We start from the raw sequence: 21,400 nt of genomic DNA, 5'->3' as shown, positions 1-21,400 counted from the left end.
GTTTGAAATCCGATACTTACAACAGTATTATTTCAGGTCCCGGTTTCGTCCCTTCAGTAACAGTAGGTTTTATGAACTGAATAACACTCAGTGTTTTCATTAACTGTAGCCATACCCTCTCCTGTCAGTCTCAGGGAATAATTCAATGGTTATTCCCTGTAGTAAAAAAAAACTGCTCTCTTTGATATTAACATTTTAAATACGAGTTTAAGTAATGAGGAACTAGCCCTGGGGGTTGACTCTTTATCGCAAATGCGCAGAGCATTAAAGTGAACTCTTCCATTGTGATTGCTGAGCCGTTGCCTTTGCAGTCGGTTATATGGGACAGATAGACCCCACAGCCGTACTTATACCTCATCATGCCTGGATGAACAAAGGAATCGCCTAAGGACACCTGTACTGCCCAATGGCGTAATAGTAATAGGTGAGCAAGACCAGGACAGGGTAGGCGTGTGGTTAACCTGGAAGGGTGTGTTAATGCGGCTGACCAGCGTGTCCAGGACGTGCACACTCTCGTGCCGATGTAGCAGGATGAAGCTGAGGAAGGTCTGCAACAGCGCCGGCTCGGACACGCTGCGCAGGAACAGGTCCAGGTAGGCCGTCGTAGTCATCACTTCCTCCAGGGTCAACTGGGGAAACAGGGAAGGGTGGGGCATGAGGCGTGGCCTGCACCAATGAAACGGACAGGAGGCCTGTTATGCGTGAAACTGAGAAGGGCATTATGGTTTGTCATGTCATCCCTGCTGTTTACATTATTGACGTCCCCAACAGATACTCGATCAATAGCCTGGACTTATTCGTTATGCTGGATGTCTAATAAAGGGAATAGCAATTAGGCACCTCTGGCAACCACGATAACATTCTCTGCCTTGTTTAACACTTAGCCTCCTTTGATGGCAGCACACCTGTTGTGAGCACAAACTCTCAGGCGTGCGATTAGAGAGGTTTGCAGCATGCAGTTGGTGACTGGTGATTATCTGGTGCTGGTACTGTGGAGTCGGCGGGGGGGGGGGGGTCTCTTATCAGCGTGCTGACCTTGTGTAGAGCAGGTGCGAGGACAGGCACCAGGAAGCCGTTGTAGATGTAGCTGACCAGCTGGTCTCGAATGGCGGGGTGAGCCACCTGGAAGAACGCAATGAGCTTTTGTCTCATGGTCCAGCCACACTCACGCAACAACGGGCAAGAAAAGAACCGTTTTACATACTTATAGCTGCATAATACTGTCGTATTTCCAGCTTTCTGAGTTTTCACAGCTTTGATAACACTTATCCATATGGGACTAAACTGATTCATCGGCAGTCTGGTGTCGTTACCGTGGTTACGCTCGGTCACGGTGCCGCCCGGCTAAACGCTGCCCTCACCTGGATGACGGCGTTGCAGAACTCCAGCGAGTTAAGGAACTGGACCAGGGCGGGCACCTGGATCCAGTCCTCCCGCTGCAGGCAGTGCCAGTCCTCACCACGGACCTCCAGCTTGGGGGGCAGAGAGGAGTACAAGCCGCTCAGCCCCGTCGCCAGGACCTGGAAGGGATGAGGGGGACACAGGGTCATTTCCCAGAGAGCCACCTGTTATCCAGGCTTGGCTGCAGGGCTTCCTCCTGGGGCTGCGGGACAGGCTCCAGCCCTGGTCCTGTGTCGACCACCTGATGCCTCCACTGGTCTTCTGCCACGTATGGTAACTGGCTAACACTCTGCCCTCCAGGTCATTCACCTATATCATGCTTAGGCCATGCACACCCAAAATAGCCAAATTAGATGAGGCTAAATCTGATTTATAACACATGCCTCTGTTTTGCCATCCCATCCAGGGTGTACCCCAGCCTTTTGTCCTTTTGCTGCTTGGGTTGATATCCATCTCCCCCCCCCCCCTCCATGAAACTGACCAGGATAAATGGTTAGAAAAATATGGATTTGTTGTTTACAATGCTATTGATAAAAAAAAAAACCGACTAATTCCCCACAATGCATTGCCAAAGAACCACCTTCTTGAATGAACATTTTATAAAGTAACACCTAAGGAACTTGGGTTATAGTTTGGGTTATGCTTCACGCTTCATTTTCAAGCTGACAGGCCTGAGTCAACATCCCCCGCCCCCGCCCACTCACTCCCCCAGACTCAGCCTGCCTGTTTGTTTGTGTCCCCGCGAACGGCATGTTTTCGTGATCGCCCGTCACTCACCCTCGGCATGCCACACGGGCCGCCGTGTCACTTTCGCACGTCACTGCGAAATGTCAGCCATCAGAGTTGGCGTGGGCCGGGGGAGGCCTGCCAAGCTGACAGCCAATAAAAGGGAATCGCGTCCAAGAAAGTGCAGTGCTTGGAGAGACGGCACCGGGCAAACGACTCGCTGCACGAAGCCGTGAAATTAGATTCTCATTCCCCGCGAATGAGCAAAGCTTCTGGTGCGGGGCTGCTTGCCTGCCTGGCAGGGGCAAGGGGGGGCGTGGAGGTCAACAATCTGCCCCGTCATATCCTTGATTCACCCCGCACCAACCCATTCGCCACCGCCACCCCCTCCGGGGTAATGGCAAGCCTCATTTCCACCCATATGGCCCAGTGGGTCAATCCTCCACATGCCAACGTGATGCGGGGGAGGTCAAATTTCAGTAATAATTACACTGGCAGCTCGCACTGAAATTCCAAGATACGATACTTATTCAAAATATTGCAATTTTTTTAAGAAAAGGGTATTACATCCCCTTAATGCATGAAACATTCAGGCAGCACGCTGCACACAGTTTAAACTATTTGACGGGAGTACACCAAAGACCTTTTCGCCTGGGTACTGAGATGCCACACAGATAATTCCCCAAAGTGGGAATGCCGTCTCACCTCTCGGGAGATCGGACACTTTTTCACACGGATCCATCAGCCCTTGTTCTGCTTCAGACACTGACATTCCTATTACATCGAAAGCACAAGGCTGCCCTACGGCACAGCAAATGCCAGTATCACAGGTGACGTTCCGTGTCCATCAGCGTAGCTTATTAGCTATTATTTGCAGACATATTTGCATCATCTGACAGGTAACAGAAATAAAAACAAACAAAGAGTGGTATTGAGTATGTTTATGCATAGCCTGGGTGTAATGTGGCCGGGAAATGAATTAACACTGAGCATCGGTCAGTTAGCACGTTAGCGTAAGAACGGACTGTCAGTGTACCCCTAGGCTGATCTCGGGATAGAGGAAGTGAGGATGACGACAGCTATCCAATGCCTCTGAGACGATCCTGCAGCAGAGACGATGTTGCACACCGCGCGTTAATTGGTTCCGTTGCTCTGCATGCCGCATCTCCTGGTTCTGTTGTGTAATGGCTAGCATGCTGGACTCTGAATCCACGTATCTGGAACCTTTATTATGGGGGCCTTGCAGGTTAAGACTTGTCAACGGAAGGTTGTCGGTTCGAGTCCCGTGCTCAGTAGAGTAAATTTGGCACTGGGAGGCCTGAGCAAGGCCCTTAACCGGCAATTTCTCCGGAGACTTGTCTGATCCCACTTTCCTAAAAAAAAATTTTAATAAAAAAATACAACCTTGCGACGGATTGACATGTAGGACCTGGACCACTAGGCACAAGTCAATTTGGGCGTATCTTGATATTGTAGCATGGTAGCTGTCCATCACATTTACATTGCTGCATACATACTGTACTGCATTACAACTTAGATATGGACAGTGGGTCATTATACGGCCGGCAGCGCTGCCTGTTTCACTAAGCCTAGGAGTAGCTGTCCTACTTCGTCTGCTACAGGCGTCTCGCGATCAGTGTATATTATTTACTATGGACCTTGGACGTACATGTGATCAGGCGTGACTCGATCAGGCGTGACTCGATCAGGCGTGACTCGATCAGACGTGACTCGATCAGACGTGACTCGACATTCACCTATAAAGGTGTATGCAATAAATAAAATATCAATGTACACAGAGTGCTTTCCTCTTCCTCATGGACTAGCATGTCAAACATGTCCTGCTAGTACAACAATTATACAATATTTGAAATTACATTAATTTCTGCTGTTGCAGTTCCATAAGTAGCCATACCGAACAAAGGACTGCATCTTACCAGCATGTGAAATGAAAGAAGGCTCACTATCCGATGGCAGAACCAGATTACGCTCTATCTGGCTACTTAGGCTATATACCTTTGCCTGGACATTTAGCTAAATTAGCCGAATACACATTTGACCAGAAAATGGATAATTGCCACAATGGCTGTAAAACAGCAATTATTCGTCTGACAAGTCCCTTGATTATTAGGTGATTAATTAGTCCTCCTGGGCATGTACTGTTGGAAAGGTAACAGGATTCGAGGCAGTAAATCATTGTAGATAATTAACCGCTGATGCTTCGTTAGGAATTAGCCTCGTATTTACAGCAGGAAATCGGGTCTTTATTTCCCCAGTTATTCCAGCAGACCGTCAGAGGCGTTTCATTGAGGTGGCTGAAGGCTGTTCCTCGCATCTCACCCAGACGCTTTTGTCCAAAGTGAGATGAATGGCACATCGCAAACACGGGTGCTACTGAAATGTTGACCAGGCATGAGTACAGGTGTATGCAGTACTGGAGCAGGAGCTACACAAGATCTTCCAAAAAAAAGCAAGAGCCTAATAAGACAATGCAACTTCCAGAAGAACATTAAAAACGTTCAGGGAACATCAATAATGAGGTGATGCATTAGCGAGGAAGTGTAACGTCACAAGGTCGCGAGCAGAGTGCTTTCCTGTAAGGTCTTCCACTCACCGGGCAGAAGTAGGTGTTCTCCGCGATGTAGTTGGCCACCACATGGTTCTCGGCGGACAGCGCCATGATGAAGAGGAGGGAGTCCCGTGCCTGCTGTCCCACGGCGCCCTCGCGGTGAATGAAGGGGATGAGCAAGGAGAAGATGAGGAAGTTGGCGGCGCCCTGGTCCTCGCTGGTGTGGAAGAACAACTCCAAGATGGAGGGCTCCCGGGCCAGGATGGAGCAGAGCTGACTGAGCAGAACCACCAGCTCGGACTCCACGGAGGGGGTGGCGGCCCCGGGGCCCGAGCAGGCGCTCAGCAGCATCATGAGGGGCCGCAGCACCGGCTTGTGGAGGAGTAGCGGCTGCCGGGCGCGACCCAGCAACATCTCGTACATCCGCAGCTGCTCCAGCTTCATGTCGTCGGTGAATTCCCGACGCAGGCTCCACACGAAGAGGCGCTCCATCACGTTCTCCATCACCACAAACTCCAGGATGGGGCCCATGGCGCCGCCCGGCCCGCCGCCCTCCTCCATCAGCAGGAAGAGCATGTGCTCCACGTAGTTCTGCACGGCGCTGGCCTCGTCGCCTGGGATGGCCCCAAAGCGGGAGCCGCTAGCGCCCCCTAGGGGCCCCCCCGCCGCAGCGCAGGGGGTCGTGTTTCTCCAAAATTTTCACCACCTGAGGAGGACAGAGGCTCATTGGAAACATTAAGAACACCCAGGTGCTGGGAACACTGGAAAAACTGGGAACACTGGACAAGGTTTCAGTCCATTAATATCATGATTCTGCCTAGCTACCTGTCCTTCTGGCCAAGACTCCAATCATCATTTAATCGTATTTAGCTCTCTAAAAGGTTAATTAACTCTCTAAAAGGTTTTATTTTGTGTGCGGGGGTTTCTAATTCATGTAATATCAAAATATCCCAAAAAAACCTAGATATTTACAGCTTTCTGAAAGTGTTTATTTCGGGGGGGGCTTTAATTTTCTGTAATATCCCTGCTCTTTTTTCCAGTTGTTTTCAGAGCAAACATACAAATTCTGGTCACTGCTGTCTGCAGCAGCATCCTTACAGTTGCTGCTCCCGTCTTGCAGTATGAGCGCGTTTAAATGTTATATAAGGCGTGTGGGAGGCTGGCAAAACAGGAGGACATTTTTCATGCATCTCGGCCGCTTCCCTTCCCTCGCACCCTCACGAAAAGTCCGCCGGGTGTCGCGTTGCCTCCCTCGACTCCTTATAATGAGCTCAGTGTCTTGGACAGGTCTGCTGCCATGGCGACGGAGCCAGCGGGGACGGGCCCCACATTACTGATTAATCCGCGATGGGAGGGGGCGATGGAGGGGGTGCATGGAGACTCTAGGCTGGAGACCTGTGCGGGACCCCCGGGGATCGCCGAATCCGATGCTCCATGCGAGCGTTATTAATTATTCCCGGAAAAAAAAAAACGAATACAGGAAACACGAGTGGACCGATACGAAGGCCGAGAGGGACTTTCTTAACTACATTTTGAAATCGCTCTACAGCAGGTGCCACATGCTAGATATATATTTAGTTCTGATATGATTCCCTTAAACTGATCTGTTTGCCGTTAAACTTTAACCCACATAACATTCTGAAATGTTTCAGACTATATGTTCTGTCCTGACGGAAAGTATAGAATTCACTTTCCAGATCCGTGACCAAGTATCTTCCAAGTAGCTTGTGGCCTACAGCACAAATTTCCTGCTAAATTTAATGCGGTCACTGGATGGTGTATGATCAAGTCAAACGGTTCTCCCAGGACCAGTGCTGGGCATTTCCAAGTCCAGAAGCTACGTACAAATCCAGACCAGGATTTTGTTTCTACCAAGCAGTGCGGTACTCTGTGACTGTGACTCTTTATGCGTCACTGTTTGGTAGAAACAAAATCCTGGTCTGGATTTGTAGCTTCTGGACCTGAAATGCCCAACACTGCCAGAACCATGGTGCAACACAGGGGTGTCATTTGGCCTATTTTAGGGGGGCTTTAGCCTAAAATGTTTTCAGTTCCCCCATCCCCAAATAAATGTGTATTTATTAGTCATAATTGCTTTTTATACTGTATATAAGTTTGCCATCACCCCCCACCCCCCGGCAACTATGCCCCTTGTGCAACACAGAAAGAGCAGTGACTGGGGGAGGGTTTTCACAGCACTTAAGGAGCAAAAACAGGGGGGGGGCAGGACAGAAGGGTTTTGATGACTGACCAATCAGAGGAGCGTAAGGGTTACCTGCGCCCAGTGGTTCTTAAAGACGATCATGCAGGTTTCAGGGTCCACCCCTTTGAGGACGGGGGGCCCATCCTGGTTGCCACTGGCGACGGTGGAGGCCATGATGCTAGCGGCACGGTGGCTAAACCATACTGCAGGGCGGAGATCGCCTTCAATGGGGCGAGGAGGTCACAACACCAGTCAGCTGGAGGAAAGACAGGCACATTAGACGCCCACAGGCAGCACAAAAGGCACGCAAGTGAAAGACTTGAAGTTAAATTTATGTGAATATAATTGGAAAGGAAAGAGATGGTGGAGAAGCTGTGAGTGTGAGACGAAGGAGCTTAATCATGTGGGAGCATCTTCTGGATCTGAGCCCGGAAGACAAGCCCAGGCACGTTCTTTGGGCCGTGATAAGCCCCCATCCTCACTCAGGGGTCTGTCGCCGAAGCACTTATGTTACACTGCCTGTCTGCTTTCTTCTTTTTTTCCACTCTGGATATTATCAGCGCTGGAGGTTGAAGGACGGCGAGATCGACGGCGCCCCCCCCCGTTCCTTGGCAGGTGTACTGCGACCTCGTGGCCGCCGCGATGCAGGATCGCCACGGCAACGCCGTGAGGCGCTCCCCGGCACGTCGTAGTTACCGGAATCACCATGACTCAGCAAACAACGGCCTCGTGAGGACCTTCTGGAAACTTCTGCTGGAGCCAGAGGCTGCCAAGACACCGGGCCGGGGAGGTGTTGCCTGGTCCGGAATGCGGCTCTGAGTCACCTCAGGTATTTGCTTTACAGGACATTCTGTCTCCCTGACACTGAATTGACTTGCAGTGAGACACCTTACACTCGTACCTGATCATTCACTTAAAGCTCAGCTTAGCCACACTTATGCCTAGTCGACTCCTGGACAGCGAGGACGTGTGTGATGTGCTACTTGCCTCCCTTGTATGTCGCTATGGACAAAAAAACGTCTAAAAAATAAAAGTTATTATAAATATAGATGAAACAGGCACCGAGAGTATTAATTTACATGCGTGCGTGTGGGTGGAATTGCACGCGAGGCCGTGTTGCATTTACATACAGGCTACCTTTGTGAACGTCACACCAGGCCTCTTGCTCAGCATTCAGAATCTGACCAGTGGGATGTAAATCCAGGGTCACAGGCCAGCTATTTCATTGTCCTCTGTTACTTCAGGCTCTTCCTGGTTACGGCTGTCCGCTCAGAAAAGTCTCGCAGTAATAAGGGAGGGGTCCTCGGTTAGCCGTCCGAAGAATTGCCTTCACAGCAGTCACTTGGGAACAGGGAGGGGTCCGTTCTGGATCATAAACACTTGCCACAGAAGGAGGCCTCTGTCTGCTTAAACTAACTTCAGCCTACGCCATGCCAGAAGTGGTCTCACTTGTATTGTGATTAGCATCATGCATTTTTAACAACGTTACACACTCACACACACACACACACACACACACACACACACACACACACACACACACTACCGGGGAGGAGGGGGCCTGGGATGGGATTCCAGTCCATCGCATGGCAAAATGTGCAAAAATATCATCATATAATTTACACATTATACCACATGTTTTAAAACATATCAACTAATTTACATGAAGGCACCTAGCCCTAGGACATTAAACAAGCATACCATTGTTCTGAGGTCAAGAAAACATCGGATCGGTCTGCTACCATGAAAATCTATTCTAACGGCCCTCCTTTCACATTTCAGGCATCTCTTCCTCATTCAGACAATCATCTAAACACCTTGATTACGATTAGAACAACAGCATGCTTATGCAGCAGCCAGCACACATGTGACAGGCCACTTCCTCATCACATGACCAAGGCCCTGAACAAATCACGACGCTCCGTGTGCCGAGCTGGAGGAATTCATTATTCACAAGGACCCGCAGGAAAAAGAAGTAGATTTTGGCACGCATCTGTTTTCAGTCGAGGACCGCGAGCTCGTAAATCGATACGGGATCCCTAGGAGAAAGCTGGAGGGGGGGTTAGGGGGCTCCTGGACACACATACTTAAAATACCCACCTCTCTAGGATCATAGCTCCTCAGCAGACCACAGCAGTATTTCCTTAAGCGATCACAGACGCCATCCTTCCGGGAGCCGATGCCTGTAGGGAGGGGATGCGTCTTAGAGGACGGATCGAGGGGTAGAATGACGCTTTAAGCCGGGAGGCTCCGTTCTTTTCCTGCCTTGCTGTCGAGAGTGGAGGTGCCTAGATGTAAGAGGGAGCAGTGAGAGGAAATGAGTAGACAGGGTTGTGTGTATGAGTAACATGTTCAGAATGCTTCCTACTGGAGAGAGGGGTCTGGGCTGCTGTGAAGCCCAGGGACGGAGCTCGAGATCGGGGCCACCGCATGACCAGTACAGGCCCTCTCTGGTGCCATATGACAGCCCGCGCCCATCCCCGCTCCCACCGGGATAGGTTCTTATTGAGCCGTTATGTAATAGTTTCATATTAAAATGGAAATATTTGAACCCTGGTTAAAGCAGCTGATTATCCTGCCAATTAAATGTCAGTTTTAATCCTGACTTTAGTTACCGCGTGCGTGCTGGGTGTTTTTACCTTTGGGCCCCGTGGATGAACATAATTACAGCTGAATTAGTGATATACTCTAATCCGTCAGCCTGCTTTCTAGAAATACAGCTGGCAGACTGTTGCCATGGGAACTTTCGGGTTTTTTAAAAGCAGGGATGTTAAAAAAGAGCGATTTCAGGGCCATGTACCCCTGGCGGGTCTGGGTGTGAGAGCCACAGCACCGATCACCGTCTGCTATGTGAGCACAACGTAGCCCTCACTCAAACTCTGAATCTGCCAGCTTGATTTAGTATAATACATTTTGACAGATTGTCACAAAGTCCTCTGCAGTAGAATTTCATACTCCTATTTTCATAGTTTCCAAATTGAGGAGAATTTTTTAAAAATGGTCCCATTGAGGATGTCAAAGGGAACTGAGCAGTAATCCTGAATATTTACTCTGTAAATATACACATCGTGATCGTGACTGCTATGACAGACAGCATGTGGGCGTGTCCTGGTCTAGGCTGGTGCAAACCCATATCCAACTGGTGACAAACCACATAAAACTGATCCATTGCACACAAACCCCTCTGCCACCGTCAGACCCGACACCGTGGTCACATTTGTGGGGTGGGTGGGCGAAGTGAAACAGGTGTAGGCTGAGATTACAGCCTCCTTTGTAATACACTATAATTTGGGCTACAGTTTAGTGTCACTGATTACTGAAACTGCAGGTGACGTGGGAGTTGAAATGGGCGGGGCAAATGCCAGGGGAACCAAAACAACATGATCAGATGATTGACAGGCAAATGGGCCAGTGACTAAGCAGCTGCACTACTAACCAACATGTTACAGGCTGTTACTCTCAGGCTGGGACCATCAACGCAGAGGGTTCCCTAAACTCTCCCAGCTGATTAAACAGGAAGTATGTCACTCTGCAGAAAAGAGCACCAAGCAATTAAATCATTTAAAAATTGTCCAGTTATCGTCTCCAAGCATAGGGGCCAGACAGACTGCAAACTAATCACATATGACTGTGTCCCTGTTAAAAAAGTAATAATTAAATATTCTTTTTTTTAACCAAAACATAGATTAATTTCAAATAGTAGATACCATTTTGACAGGTTCCCCAGCAAAGCACTCTGGCAAAGCTAAACAGAGCATAGCGTCTCTCTGTCTAGTGTCAACAGCACAACAGGACTAAACTCTTTATACTGTAAATAGCCTTTTAAAAACATAAAGGAATATTCCAGCGCAGCTGAATTACTCCGCCATTCCTGAGCTACAGCTTGGATGATGTTTCCCAGGATAAAATGAAGACAGTGGAGAATCACGTTAGAAATGCATGTTTTAATGCAATAAATGCAGATGGTGTGACTGCACAGCATTACAGAGATCTACAGGTCCGTGAAAATAATGCGAAAGAAAATGAGTGCATTGCAGCGTAGGAGAAGGCGTCGGGCACGAATCCCTCAAAACAAATTAAACCGACTTCCAGAAGATAAGATGTGCTTCTTCCTGGAAATAGATCTGGGAGTGTTTGAAGTCGGCCGCGGTTTTAGCAGAGGCATCGAGAGCGGGGTTTTGTGCCGTGTGACATGCGTGCATGGGAAGGACGGCTAAACGTGAGCCTGTGGGCTGCACTAAGCAAAGGAAAAGGCCGTCCTTCAATATGATATTATACGTCAGCACATATCTATCTACTGCGATAACCTCTCTCCTAAAAAGTGGTTTAATGTGCTAATACACATTTCCTGAGCCAAACCAAAGAACAGTCCATTTAAGAAATCACTCTGACGACTGATGATAAGTCTTTTCCGTACTGGCCATTAAGGGCACAGCTTGACAAACACGCCATTGGCTGGGGCACAGCTGCCTTATGCATTTTAGCTTCCTCGGTGTTGCCGTTATTGAATATTTTCTGAAGGTATATTCATTTTCGAGAGCCCTGGTGTGATTCTGGCAGCCTCTGATCACGATCACCCCCCCGCATGCTACCAGCCAGGAAGTTTCATGCTCGAATCCCCCTGTATATTGTCAGTTTACTTTTGTTATCCTTTGAATCTCAGGAATTCTCCTTCAGTTATGCGAGCCCCCCACCCCTGCCCCCCACCCCTGCCCCCCAGAGATGCACTAAGGAGGAGGGAAATGGTGACACCAGAGTTCCCAGCCAGCCCGTATTTTACGGGCTTGTCCCATATTTTACAGCATAGTCTCGCATTGGAAAAATAACAGCGTGGTGTCCTATTCTGAACGAGTGTAGGCGTCCCACGTTCCTTCAGACTGAACACGGCAACACCGGGAGAGACTGTGTAGATGCCTGAAGAAGGCCGCATGAAGATTAACTCATCCGCGAGCTGCAGAGCTCCAACTGGCTGAATCAGGGGCATGTGGAGCGACCACTGCTCACAGAACAGTCACATCATCACAGTAGTCTCAGTATGACTGGTTAGGAGTGAACCTGCAGTATTACACATGATTCGATTAAACTGATTAGCATGATAATTGGGTTTAAATGCATGGGCATTGTTTGAAAATTCAATGAGGAATCATTTTTTAAGAGGCACATATGCTAATGTGGAAATATTACAAAAGCAAATGAAGGGGAATCTGCCTCGTAGCTGAGGGGTAATTTGTCACGTACTCCGCTATCCTCCTAGCAGGCTGATAGTTCTGCTTCACACGCCTAAGATCTTTCTTTTCTTTTTTTTTTTATCAAAGACGGAAGAAACAGCTACTTGTTAAGCAGCGTTTTATACATTGAGTGCACAGGAAAAAGCTGATAGACTGTCAACAAAGAGGGACACGGGTTAGGGGGAAGATCAGCTGTGGATTCGGGACCAGCTCTCGCCTGTATGTATGGCCGGATCCCCCCCGGGGTTGTGTGTACGACAGGATGACGTCACGCAAACAGAAGTACAGGCCACCCTTGTTAGAGCGAACGGCATCGACACCAGTGGAGTCAGCCCAATGGAACCTGACAGACCGGTTTTGGGCCTGGTCGGGCGGTACCCAATTCCCTTCAGGTCTTGGCTTTTCTCCTTTGTACACACCAGACTGGGCTTTCAATGTCACGAGGCTCCGCCCATTTTCCCATTTCCATCCACCCCTCCCCCACCACCCCTTCACACACACTCCCAAAGCACCGTTTAGAGATTTCCTCCCATGTAGACCTACCCCGGGCTGTTAACCTCTGAATGCCGATCAGTGTACATCCGCTCACGCAAACGACCATCTTCCGCTACCTCGCCGGGCTCGCTGTGAAACGTCGGCCCAGTTCACTTTCCCTCGTAGACCATGTTCACACGGGTGCCGTAGTGTTTCAACAGCAGCAAGGGAAAAGAAGAGGGAGTCTTTTGTGAAAGCGCCCGTCGCTAATGGAAATTAGCATGTGCACCTTCGCAGGTGAATTCAGATGGACAGTGGATGTTTGGAATTTGGAGGCTGTCCTACTGCTTTCGGAGCACCAACGGCGCTCGTCTGAAAACAGGTGACGGGCCAGAAACTCACAGCATCCCGGTAGCCATGGCTACCAGGTGATGTAAGACCTGTTAGCATGCTAGCGGCACATGAAATATTTACAGGTACGGTAAGACGAACCAGATTGCCTGACTATTTATACGCAGGCGTGGCTGAATCAGAGATGCACGGAGCTGCAGCTCACTGTCCGGGACGCGGCGGATCTCAGACCGGGTGTTTCTGCAAGGCCTGCTAATGCCAGAGAAATCCCGTTGGATTAGACCATGCCCTGGTCCAACCTGAGTTCCTGAACACTGACCAGCTTCAAACCCAGCCCTGAAAATGAGACAGGCGCAGATCTGGGAGGCTGGAAACATGAGGCCCGCAGCCTGCTCGACTTGTTTGTATGAAACCAAGGTTATTGTATCAGCTCCTAAAGCACAATAACATCTCAAACAGAGCAGTCTGCTACAATATAAACTTTATCCGAATGTTTTACATGTATTATCCCATGGATAACCCCACTGCAGTATAAAATACAACTGCTGCACATCTAAGATCCCATTTTATCAAACACTGTTACACAGTAGAATATATTGCTATCTGTACACTAGCCAGGGGCCCACGGGAAACAATGCTTTCCTGTCTCGGTGGTGTGAGGCTAATGGGGGCATGGGGGGGGGGTAATGGTTCATCGTTGACAGAACGACCAAGCGGCCACATTTGCGGGGTCCTGATAGTGGCTAATTGCCAGCCTCTTCAAGCGTATCTGGGCATTTAAAGGGGGAGCTGACCCAGGAGACCTGGATGGGTGTAGCCAGGAAAGCATAGTGTCAGACTCATTTGTCTGAATCCCTTTGTTTACAGGTGGGGCTGAGCGAAACAAAGGAGCAGACATGCAGTCGGGCCGGTCGCGCCGGCAGCCTGCGCCATGCAAATGTGGACTGATGGAAGGAAGCCGGAGGCATCGCAGACGGTAGCTGAGCCTCTATCTCGTATACACTGGCCGGTTAGCACAGGCATTGCAGAGGAGCATGTACATTGGAGCACTACATGGAAACAAAATCAAATCAGTTTAATTCAATTCAGTACTGTGCTGAAAATCCCTAGAGTTTACAGCATGGCCTCTGTCTGAAGGTGTTCGCTGACCTCTCTCTCTGTCTCTCTCCCTCCCACTATCGCTCTCTCTCTCTCTCTCTCTCTCTCCCTCCCACTATCGCTCTCTCTGTCTCTCTCTCTCTGCAGCATGGCCTCTGTGTGACTGAAGGTGTTCGCTGACCACCATGCTCTCTCTATCTCTCTGCTGCTCTCTCTTCCTCTCTCTCTCTGCCTCTCTTTTTCTGCTGCTCTCGCTTCCTCTCTCTCTCTGCCTCTCTTTTTCTGCTGCTCTCTCTCTCTCTCTCCCTCTACCTGTGCCCCCTTTGCTGTTCTGTCGGCCTAAAGATTATTATGTCCTCGCGTTAGCTTAGGAAGGAAGGCTGTCACCATGAAGTTCAGAGCAGGGCTGGATTGGGACTGAGAATCTGCCCTGAACTTGGGAGTCCCCCATGATGCATTTTGCTGGCCTGCCGGGAAAATGCCCACTATGCCAGATGGCCGGGCCAGGTTCAGAGAGAGAAATCAATGCAAAGACTACTCTCCACCCAGTCTGGGAGCCTTTCTGAACATGTGTTGACATCCTGATATTGATGTCAGACACTGAACGGGAGACAAACATACACAGGGCTACATTTCAGTTATTTACTTACAAAACTTCAGTTTCAAGCTAGAATCGGCTATAGTTGAAGTGTAGTGTTGAGGACTAACTTTCGCATCTTACATGTTCTTATTTACTCCAAGCAAATGAATCTGGCAGTGGCTAATTAATAGAGTTTTCAGCCAGACACAGCACAGTTGCTGCGTGGCTCCACATGCGTGTACATAAGAAACGTTAAAACAGTTACATTTTCAATTGCAGGTCTGTTCATACACTAAAAATGAAAGCATTGAGATCTCTAAATTCTGATACTGAAAGCTTTTTCACTCGTTTAATCTAAGCCTTGGGTGAGAAACCTGATCCAAGGAGAGCTGGTATCGGTGCGGGTTTTTGGGATGACCTCTCGAACAGCCGATGGATGGATGGATGGATGGAGTTTGGCGGATGAAAAAGGAGGGGAAAAAGAAAAACGAACAAGACCGCGAAGACGAACGGCGAGGTGACTTATCTGCTCGTTTAAATAATTCAGCTCAGAATTTGCCACAATATCTTTTGTGAAATATCCCCAGGTGGGAATAATCAGTGAATTTCTGCTGTCACATCAGCAAACACATGCAATATTCATGGCCGTCAAATGTGACAGAATAACAGGTGTTCCTGAGTACGAGTGTATTCCTGGGTGTGTGATTCTTCCTCACCATGCTCCTAATCTTACTGATGCAAGACTTCAGAACAACACAAAGGGTACTAAGGTCCTCAATGACTACAATGACACAATTTTTTGAACGCCAGGAAAGTATTTTATTATATTCATTGGGGTCTCGGATAAGAGGACGCTTGCCGGTGATCCCACTTCTCCTTGTCCCCTCCCATCGGCCTGTAGCCCCTCCACCCTCTTCTTCCACCCCGTGGCACTGAACCTCTTCAGCCGATGGTGCCTCATCCCTACACACTACGTCTTCCACCTCACTTCTCTCCTCCACCATCGTTTGATCTCCATTACGCACTTATGGGCTGGTGCTTTAATCATCGACATTTTCATTTCTAATTTTTACTTTTATCTTGATTTTAATCATAACTTTAACTGGACTGATGTCCACTTATACCATCCTTAGAGCTCACCGGCAAAACAACCTCTCTCTTTGAAGACTACTGAGGAGAGAATCGGACTTCCAGCAGGATATAGGTCTGTGACGTCACAGGTTGGCATGGAATTTTCGGCAACGCTGAGAATCACAAGATTCTATACCACACATCTCGTTGGGGGTAATAAATCATGTGGAATGCTAGTAGTTCTCTGGCACCTGTTGATGTATCCTCTGTCATTTCTATCCTCTGGGCTCCCCTGTGCCAACCATGCTCCATGTGCTTAGTCCCTTGCAACTCGCGTATGCCATCTGTCCCTGCAGTGCATAATGCCCCCTCATAAGCCAAGATAAATCACCCCCCAGCCAACTAAAGCGGGACAAGTATGGATTGGATTGTTGGTCTGCAACTACCAGACCCCTATTCAGTTATAATAAAAGTTATTATTCTTATAGCTGTATAGTGCTGATCTTGCTACTTGCTCTGTCATACTTCTTAAAACATTTCATTACCCATGGAGCCAGAAATAGTTTTTAACATCCTGCATATATCTGTTGAAAAACCACCAATTAAACTGCTAACACTTAAAAGAAATATCATCCCAATCAAGTGAATCTATTGTATAATCCGCCTAGGCATGGAATTCTTCAGAAGCACCACTCAGATACGGTCAATGGTCACCTGACTGCTGTGAGGGGGTCACCTGACTGCACTGGGGATTATCTGAACAATCTGCGAACGACTCCCGCCAAAGGCCTGGGACCCGCAGCTGGCTCCACGCTCAGGGTCAGGTGGGTCACCCGCGGCTGCGTTAATGCTGAGCACGCAAAATAGCTGAGCCAAGCTCTGCGTGGGAAAGTGGCCCGTTCAGCTGTCACACAAACACGCGTCTGTCCCAGTCTTGGCATGACCTGTTGCTAGGTGCAGCTTGTTGGTGCTCCGCTCTTTGTCTCGTAGTGCAGTGTCAGGTGCCATCTTCCATTCCCCTACAGGTGAGTGGTGGTACTGCACTCCCTAGCATCCACCTCCTTGTCAACAACTGTCAGGCTCAAGAGTCGCTTCTAATGTTGCCTGGCGTAGTCCATTCAGGAAGCAGCTCATAACACCGACTCTTATGTGAAACAGTTTCCACCTGCAGACAACTGTCTTGCTGTTTGACGCGATATGTCGATAAGATGCGTCAGTGTGTCAGGTGGAAAGTGCAGGTCCAGAAAGCGAAAATCCAGTACAAGATTTTGTTTCAACCAACCAGTTGAGTATAAAGAGTCACAGTCACAGGGTACAGTACTCAACTGGTTGGTTGAGACAACTGCTTTGTCTGTATTTGTACTTCCTCTACCTGAACTTCTCACCTCCGGTCGGTGTGAAGTACAAATTTGAGTTTTTACTGGTCAATAAGGTGTTTTGGTTAAAACTGTCAAAAATCCTTAGATTCGGAGATTTTTTAGATGTTTCCTCATGAATGAAATGCTTGTGTTGGTAGTTTTTAGTCCATTGAGATACGCCGACATACCAATTCTGCAGCCCATAGCTGGCTGCCTTGCTCTGGGTTTTAGATGATAGACTACTGGTAGCCAGTGTTCCCACCTCGGATGACATCACCACGACAACCTGAGAGCAGTCACTCATCACAAATCCATTTTAATTTCCCTATCTGAAGAAGCAAAAAAAAAAAACTGAGATGAATGTCATCTACATCTTTGTTGTTTTGTCTGCTCTCAGTTGCGTCGTTTCCTCGCTTTAAAATGCACCATAACAACGAAAAGGCTTCTTGCAACATTAGCCTGGGCCAGTGATGTTTATAGAAAAGACGAACAGCAGTTTGCAACAAGGACCCGACTGTTACCGTAGGTGGAGTAGGTGGATGTTCAGCAGAACCTGCTGTCTCTTTGTGGTCTAGAATAAATGAATATGGCAGAACACCAGTCCCTTATCGTCACATGTGTGGGAGAAAATTCTCAGCGCATGCGGCTAGCGAGAGAACGCACACACTTTATTACATGCATGAATACATTCATAAGTACATGCACGCACACGCACACACCGCAGTGAACTCGGGAAAACACGCTGCACGAATGGCCGAATTTCTGTGTATTGTGGGATCAGCAAAAAGAATTCTAAGCGGCTTTGGATTAAAGTGCAACTAAATATACATTTCTGGTGACAGATACAGCACAGAGCCCCTGTTTGTAGCAGGGCACAGTAGACTGGCTATTGCAGTGAGAATCGTGATCACCGGAAGTCACAGTTACCCAGAGGACGTATGAATCCCCTGGGGAGGCCAAGCTCAAGATCAATACTTTAATTAGGATAGGAGTTCCCTGAGCCATCGAAATTTTCCTCCACCTTATAAAGAGGAACAACTTTTAGCCATGATAGTCAAGATTTAAAGCCCTAGAAACATGAGAGGAAGTCCAACTCACAGAGATCCGCTCCAGAACCGTACACAGAGTACTCACCTCAGCATGGTCCAAGAAGCAAAAACACAGAGTTTGCTCGAGGCAAATAAGATTCAACGTATAGCCAGTTGCATAGAACAAAACTATTTTCGCAAGTATTAGACAGATTTATGGGAGACAAATGAAGTACTGGCCTTCCTACTCAACTCTGCATTGAGTTAAACTCACTGACTCTAGTTAAAGGGAGTACAGAGAGTCGGGGTGAGAGGTTGGGGGGGGTCTAGCTAGAAAAATGCAGGAAGCTTCGCGAGCAGATATGATGGTAACCGTACAATATGCCACATGCAGCCGCCGAATCTGATTACTCAACTAGGGCAGAGCTCTGTGCTGACCTGCCTTTATTTATTGACTGTGGCGTAGGTGAAAAACTACGTCCTGGAAAGCCAAGGCAAACAATAGCCTAGGTTCGTAAGTCCACTTTCCGATTTGTAAGAAAGTAATCCTTACTCGGGGTAAACAATATCGGGATATCGTAAACAACCGCATTACCACATTATTATAGTTTAAAAAGTCTTAGCAGCTAATAAGTGTGTAGCACTGGTGTTTAGTTTGCTAAAATCCACTAACTCTGACTGGTCTGTCTAAAAGTTCATGGCAAAGTGGTGGTCAGTACTGGAGAATTTCTTCTACGGCTAAGATGGGAATTAAACAAGTGGCCGTGATTCTAACCATCAACAGCAAGTCGCACATCACCGATACACAGCAGGGACTCTATGAGTGTTTTTCACCCATTACACCTGTTTCCCAACCCAGCAGAATAAAGCAGCCCCCCCAGTCATAAGAAGGGGTGGGGGTTACCTGCAATAAGCACCTCTCACACGCACCATTAAACCGAGCCGGCACACGCACTATATTTTTAAGAACACGCTGTGCTGCAATTCTGAAGTTCCTAGTGACCTATATAAAATAATGATCTCACCTACCCCGAAGCCCAAACTAGTGCGTTTTATCGTGTAACACTTTATGTCGTGTATTACTAAGCGTCGTCTTCATTCGACTTTCCTCCATCAAATATCTCGTCAGCCGCAGCAAATACAACAATAGTGTGTATCTCGCAAAACACTTGTTTGTATTAGTTTGCCATCTTTACCTTGTTACTCTGTCTTACCTATCAAAAACGGGTAAACTTAACATAGCCCTTTTAAGGATCACCGTGAAGGTTGTATCCAGTGGTTACATGTTACCTGTTTTATCATTAACTGCGCCTTCAGCATAGGACAGACGACTTTAATACATAAGGAAACGCCCTGTATCCGTTTCAAGTGATACAAAGACGTACATGGAAATCTATCCTTTTGTACCTTTCTATATATTCAATGGGTTAAGTGTCATTTTCCCCCCAAATTTCCTTTATTGTGGTTTTATGTGCAAATCTTGTATTACGCTGTAATTCACGTAGCCACGAAGCACAAAAACGTATTCGTTTACCATGAAACCACAACCGAAACACCTTCGATCAAGTTATTAGATGTTATATCGGTAATACTTGATCACATTTTTTTCCGCCACATACGATTGCTACTTGTCACCCACACCAGCCTAATCACGTTAAGAAACATTCATGAGATTAAATGAGAAAGGTATTTCGAATAAGCTTACAGTCCAATCCAGTGAGGTGGTTTCGAATGTTGGAGTTAGTTATTCCAAGGTGTCAAACTGTCCGGTACTATATATCCTCACCAGCCGAAGCGTACGATCGTTCCCGAAACAATAGGCGTCTAACGATCCACACCAAATCTAGTTCGCCAGTTTCTTTTCACGTAGCGTGGCTTTTCCTACTCCTACAGCTGTTTATTTTATCACACGTTGTCACTAACCTGAGCCCAAGAGAGGAGAAGGTGAGCTGCCAAAGCCGCACTTAAGCTCCTCCCACCATCGGCGCCTTCTGAGTTAATGCCCGGTACGTGTCATTTTCGGTAGCGCTTGGATCGTGCACATCTTCATTACCAATTTTAGATGTTTCCCTTTGAGAAAAGTATCAGAATTGGCAAATGCAACGTACTTATTAGGGTTATCTAGTGCCGACTGTTTTTCCCCAGAAACGACATGTCTGTGGCAACCAACCCATTCGATGATCTGTAAATAGTTTTAACCGAGTTGAACGCAGAACTTAGTATATGAGGAAAACAACCTGGTTTTGAGAAATGCAATAGCTGACCCTAGTTTTCCCGTGGAGATCGAGAAGGTATGCTCCGATTTTGGGGGATTAAACAAAGCACCCATTGTTTTAAATCACTCTGGGCTCGTGTACATTTTAGAGGTCAAGCAGATGTATGGAAGCAGTGTGGGTAATTTCGAAAAAATTTATTTTCCTTGCAAATGTAGATGTTGGCCGGGAAGTGTGCAATATGCCTACGTCAAGACCGACTGTCCTCTGACAGACAGCGTTTGTTTTCACTGTGGAGGTGAAATTAGTGAATAAAATCACAAGTTGATGTTGTAGGCTTTTAGAAAAGAATGCATTTTTATCTAGCACGTACAACAATCTGACTTAATTTTCCATAATATTAAAATGGAACGAGTCAATGATAAATAGTGTGCACTATAGCTTTTCAAATGGAAAACTTCCCTCGGATATTGTTACAATAATCATGTTTTGTAAATGGAAAACTACTGATATTTGACCTTATCTTATCTTGACCAAATAGATATTCTTGTGCAGGTGATCATTTCGGCGTGATCTACTCAGAAGACTTAATTGTGTTGATTTGTTCTTTTTCAGTAACTCCGGAAATGGTGTAATAGCATAGCCCGGTTTGTTGACAGGGGTTTTGTTCTACGATACAGGTTGTTTACCTCAGCAGTGTAATTTGCGTTTATTCCCACCCGGTTTCGCCTACTGTTCATTTCGATGACCGCATTTTACATTCACTTATGAAAGCGCCACGCGGTGCTGGACTGTAGTTGCGCATGCGCAGCAACCACTACCTTCTCACATACCCTATTTATTCGTCATGTGAAGGTGCTTTTTCGGAGGCTTTCGGCCTTAAGCGTGACTTGTATTTACAGTTTATGGTGAAAAAGAGGCTGAGAATAACTGAAGTGATGTCTAATACTAACGTATTGCATCTGGCCCATTTACTGATGTGTTGCCATCATCACGGCATGTTCATATTAAAAAGCATTACGCAAAAACAAAATCTGTTCAAGATTATTTCTGTAGCACGCCTAATACATTCAAGCTATGGTTTCATCCCAGGTTACTTG

At 47.5% G+C, this 21,400-nt stretch overlaps 1 protein-coding gene and 1 long non-coding RNA gene across 3 annotated transcripts in view; one reads left to right on the top strand and one right to left on the bottom strand.

The window, feature by feature from the left end:
• fhip1aa (FHF complex subunit HOOK interacting protein 1Aa) overlaps positions 1 to 20,055 on the bottom strand; it is a 28,308-nt gene extending 8,253 nt beyond the window's left edge. The window contains 8 exon segments of the mRNA XM_048999715.1: positions 462 to 629; positions 1,036 to 1,122; positions 1,362 to 1,520; positions 4,742 to 5,351; positions 5,353 to 5,402; positions 6,972 to 7,155; positions 9,000 to 9,187; positions 19,793 to 20,055. Coding sequence (XP_048855672.1) covers positions 462 to 629; positions 1,036 to 1,122; positions 1,362 to 1,520; positions 4,742 to 5,351; positions 5,353 to 5,402; positions 6,972 to 7,073 — 1,176 coding nt within the window. The 5' untranslated portion in view covers positions 7,074 to 7,155; positions 9,000 to 9,187; positions 19,793 to 20,055.
• Positions 7,245 to 16,128, top strand: LOC125723277 (uncharacterized). Of its 2 annotated transcripts, XR_007386846.1 has the most exons (4): positions 7,245 to 7,728; positions 13,820 to 13,928; positions 14,990 to 15,147; positions 15,764 to 16,128. It is a non-coding gene; the product is annotated as an uncharacterized LOC125723277 (long non-coding RNA). The 2 variants fall into 2 exon arrangements; XR_007386845.1 differs by lacking the exon at positions 15,764 to 16,128 and having other exon boundaries at positions 14,990 to 15,461.
• Positions 20,056 to 21,400: the final 1,345 nt, after the last annotated feature.

Source organism: Brienomyrus brachyistius, unplaced genomic scaffold (assembly GCF_023856365.1).
Source record: "Brienomyrus brachyistius isolate T26 unplaced genomic scaffold, BBRACH_0.4 scaffold47, whole genome shotgun sequence".
NCBI classification, from domain to species: Eukaryota; Metazoa; Chordata; class Actinopteri; order Osteoglossiformes; family Mormyridae; genus Brienomyrus; species Brienomyrus brachyistius.
Note: the sequence above shows the minus strand (reverse complement) of the source record. Positions and strands in the feature narration are given on the sequence as shown.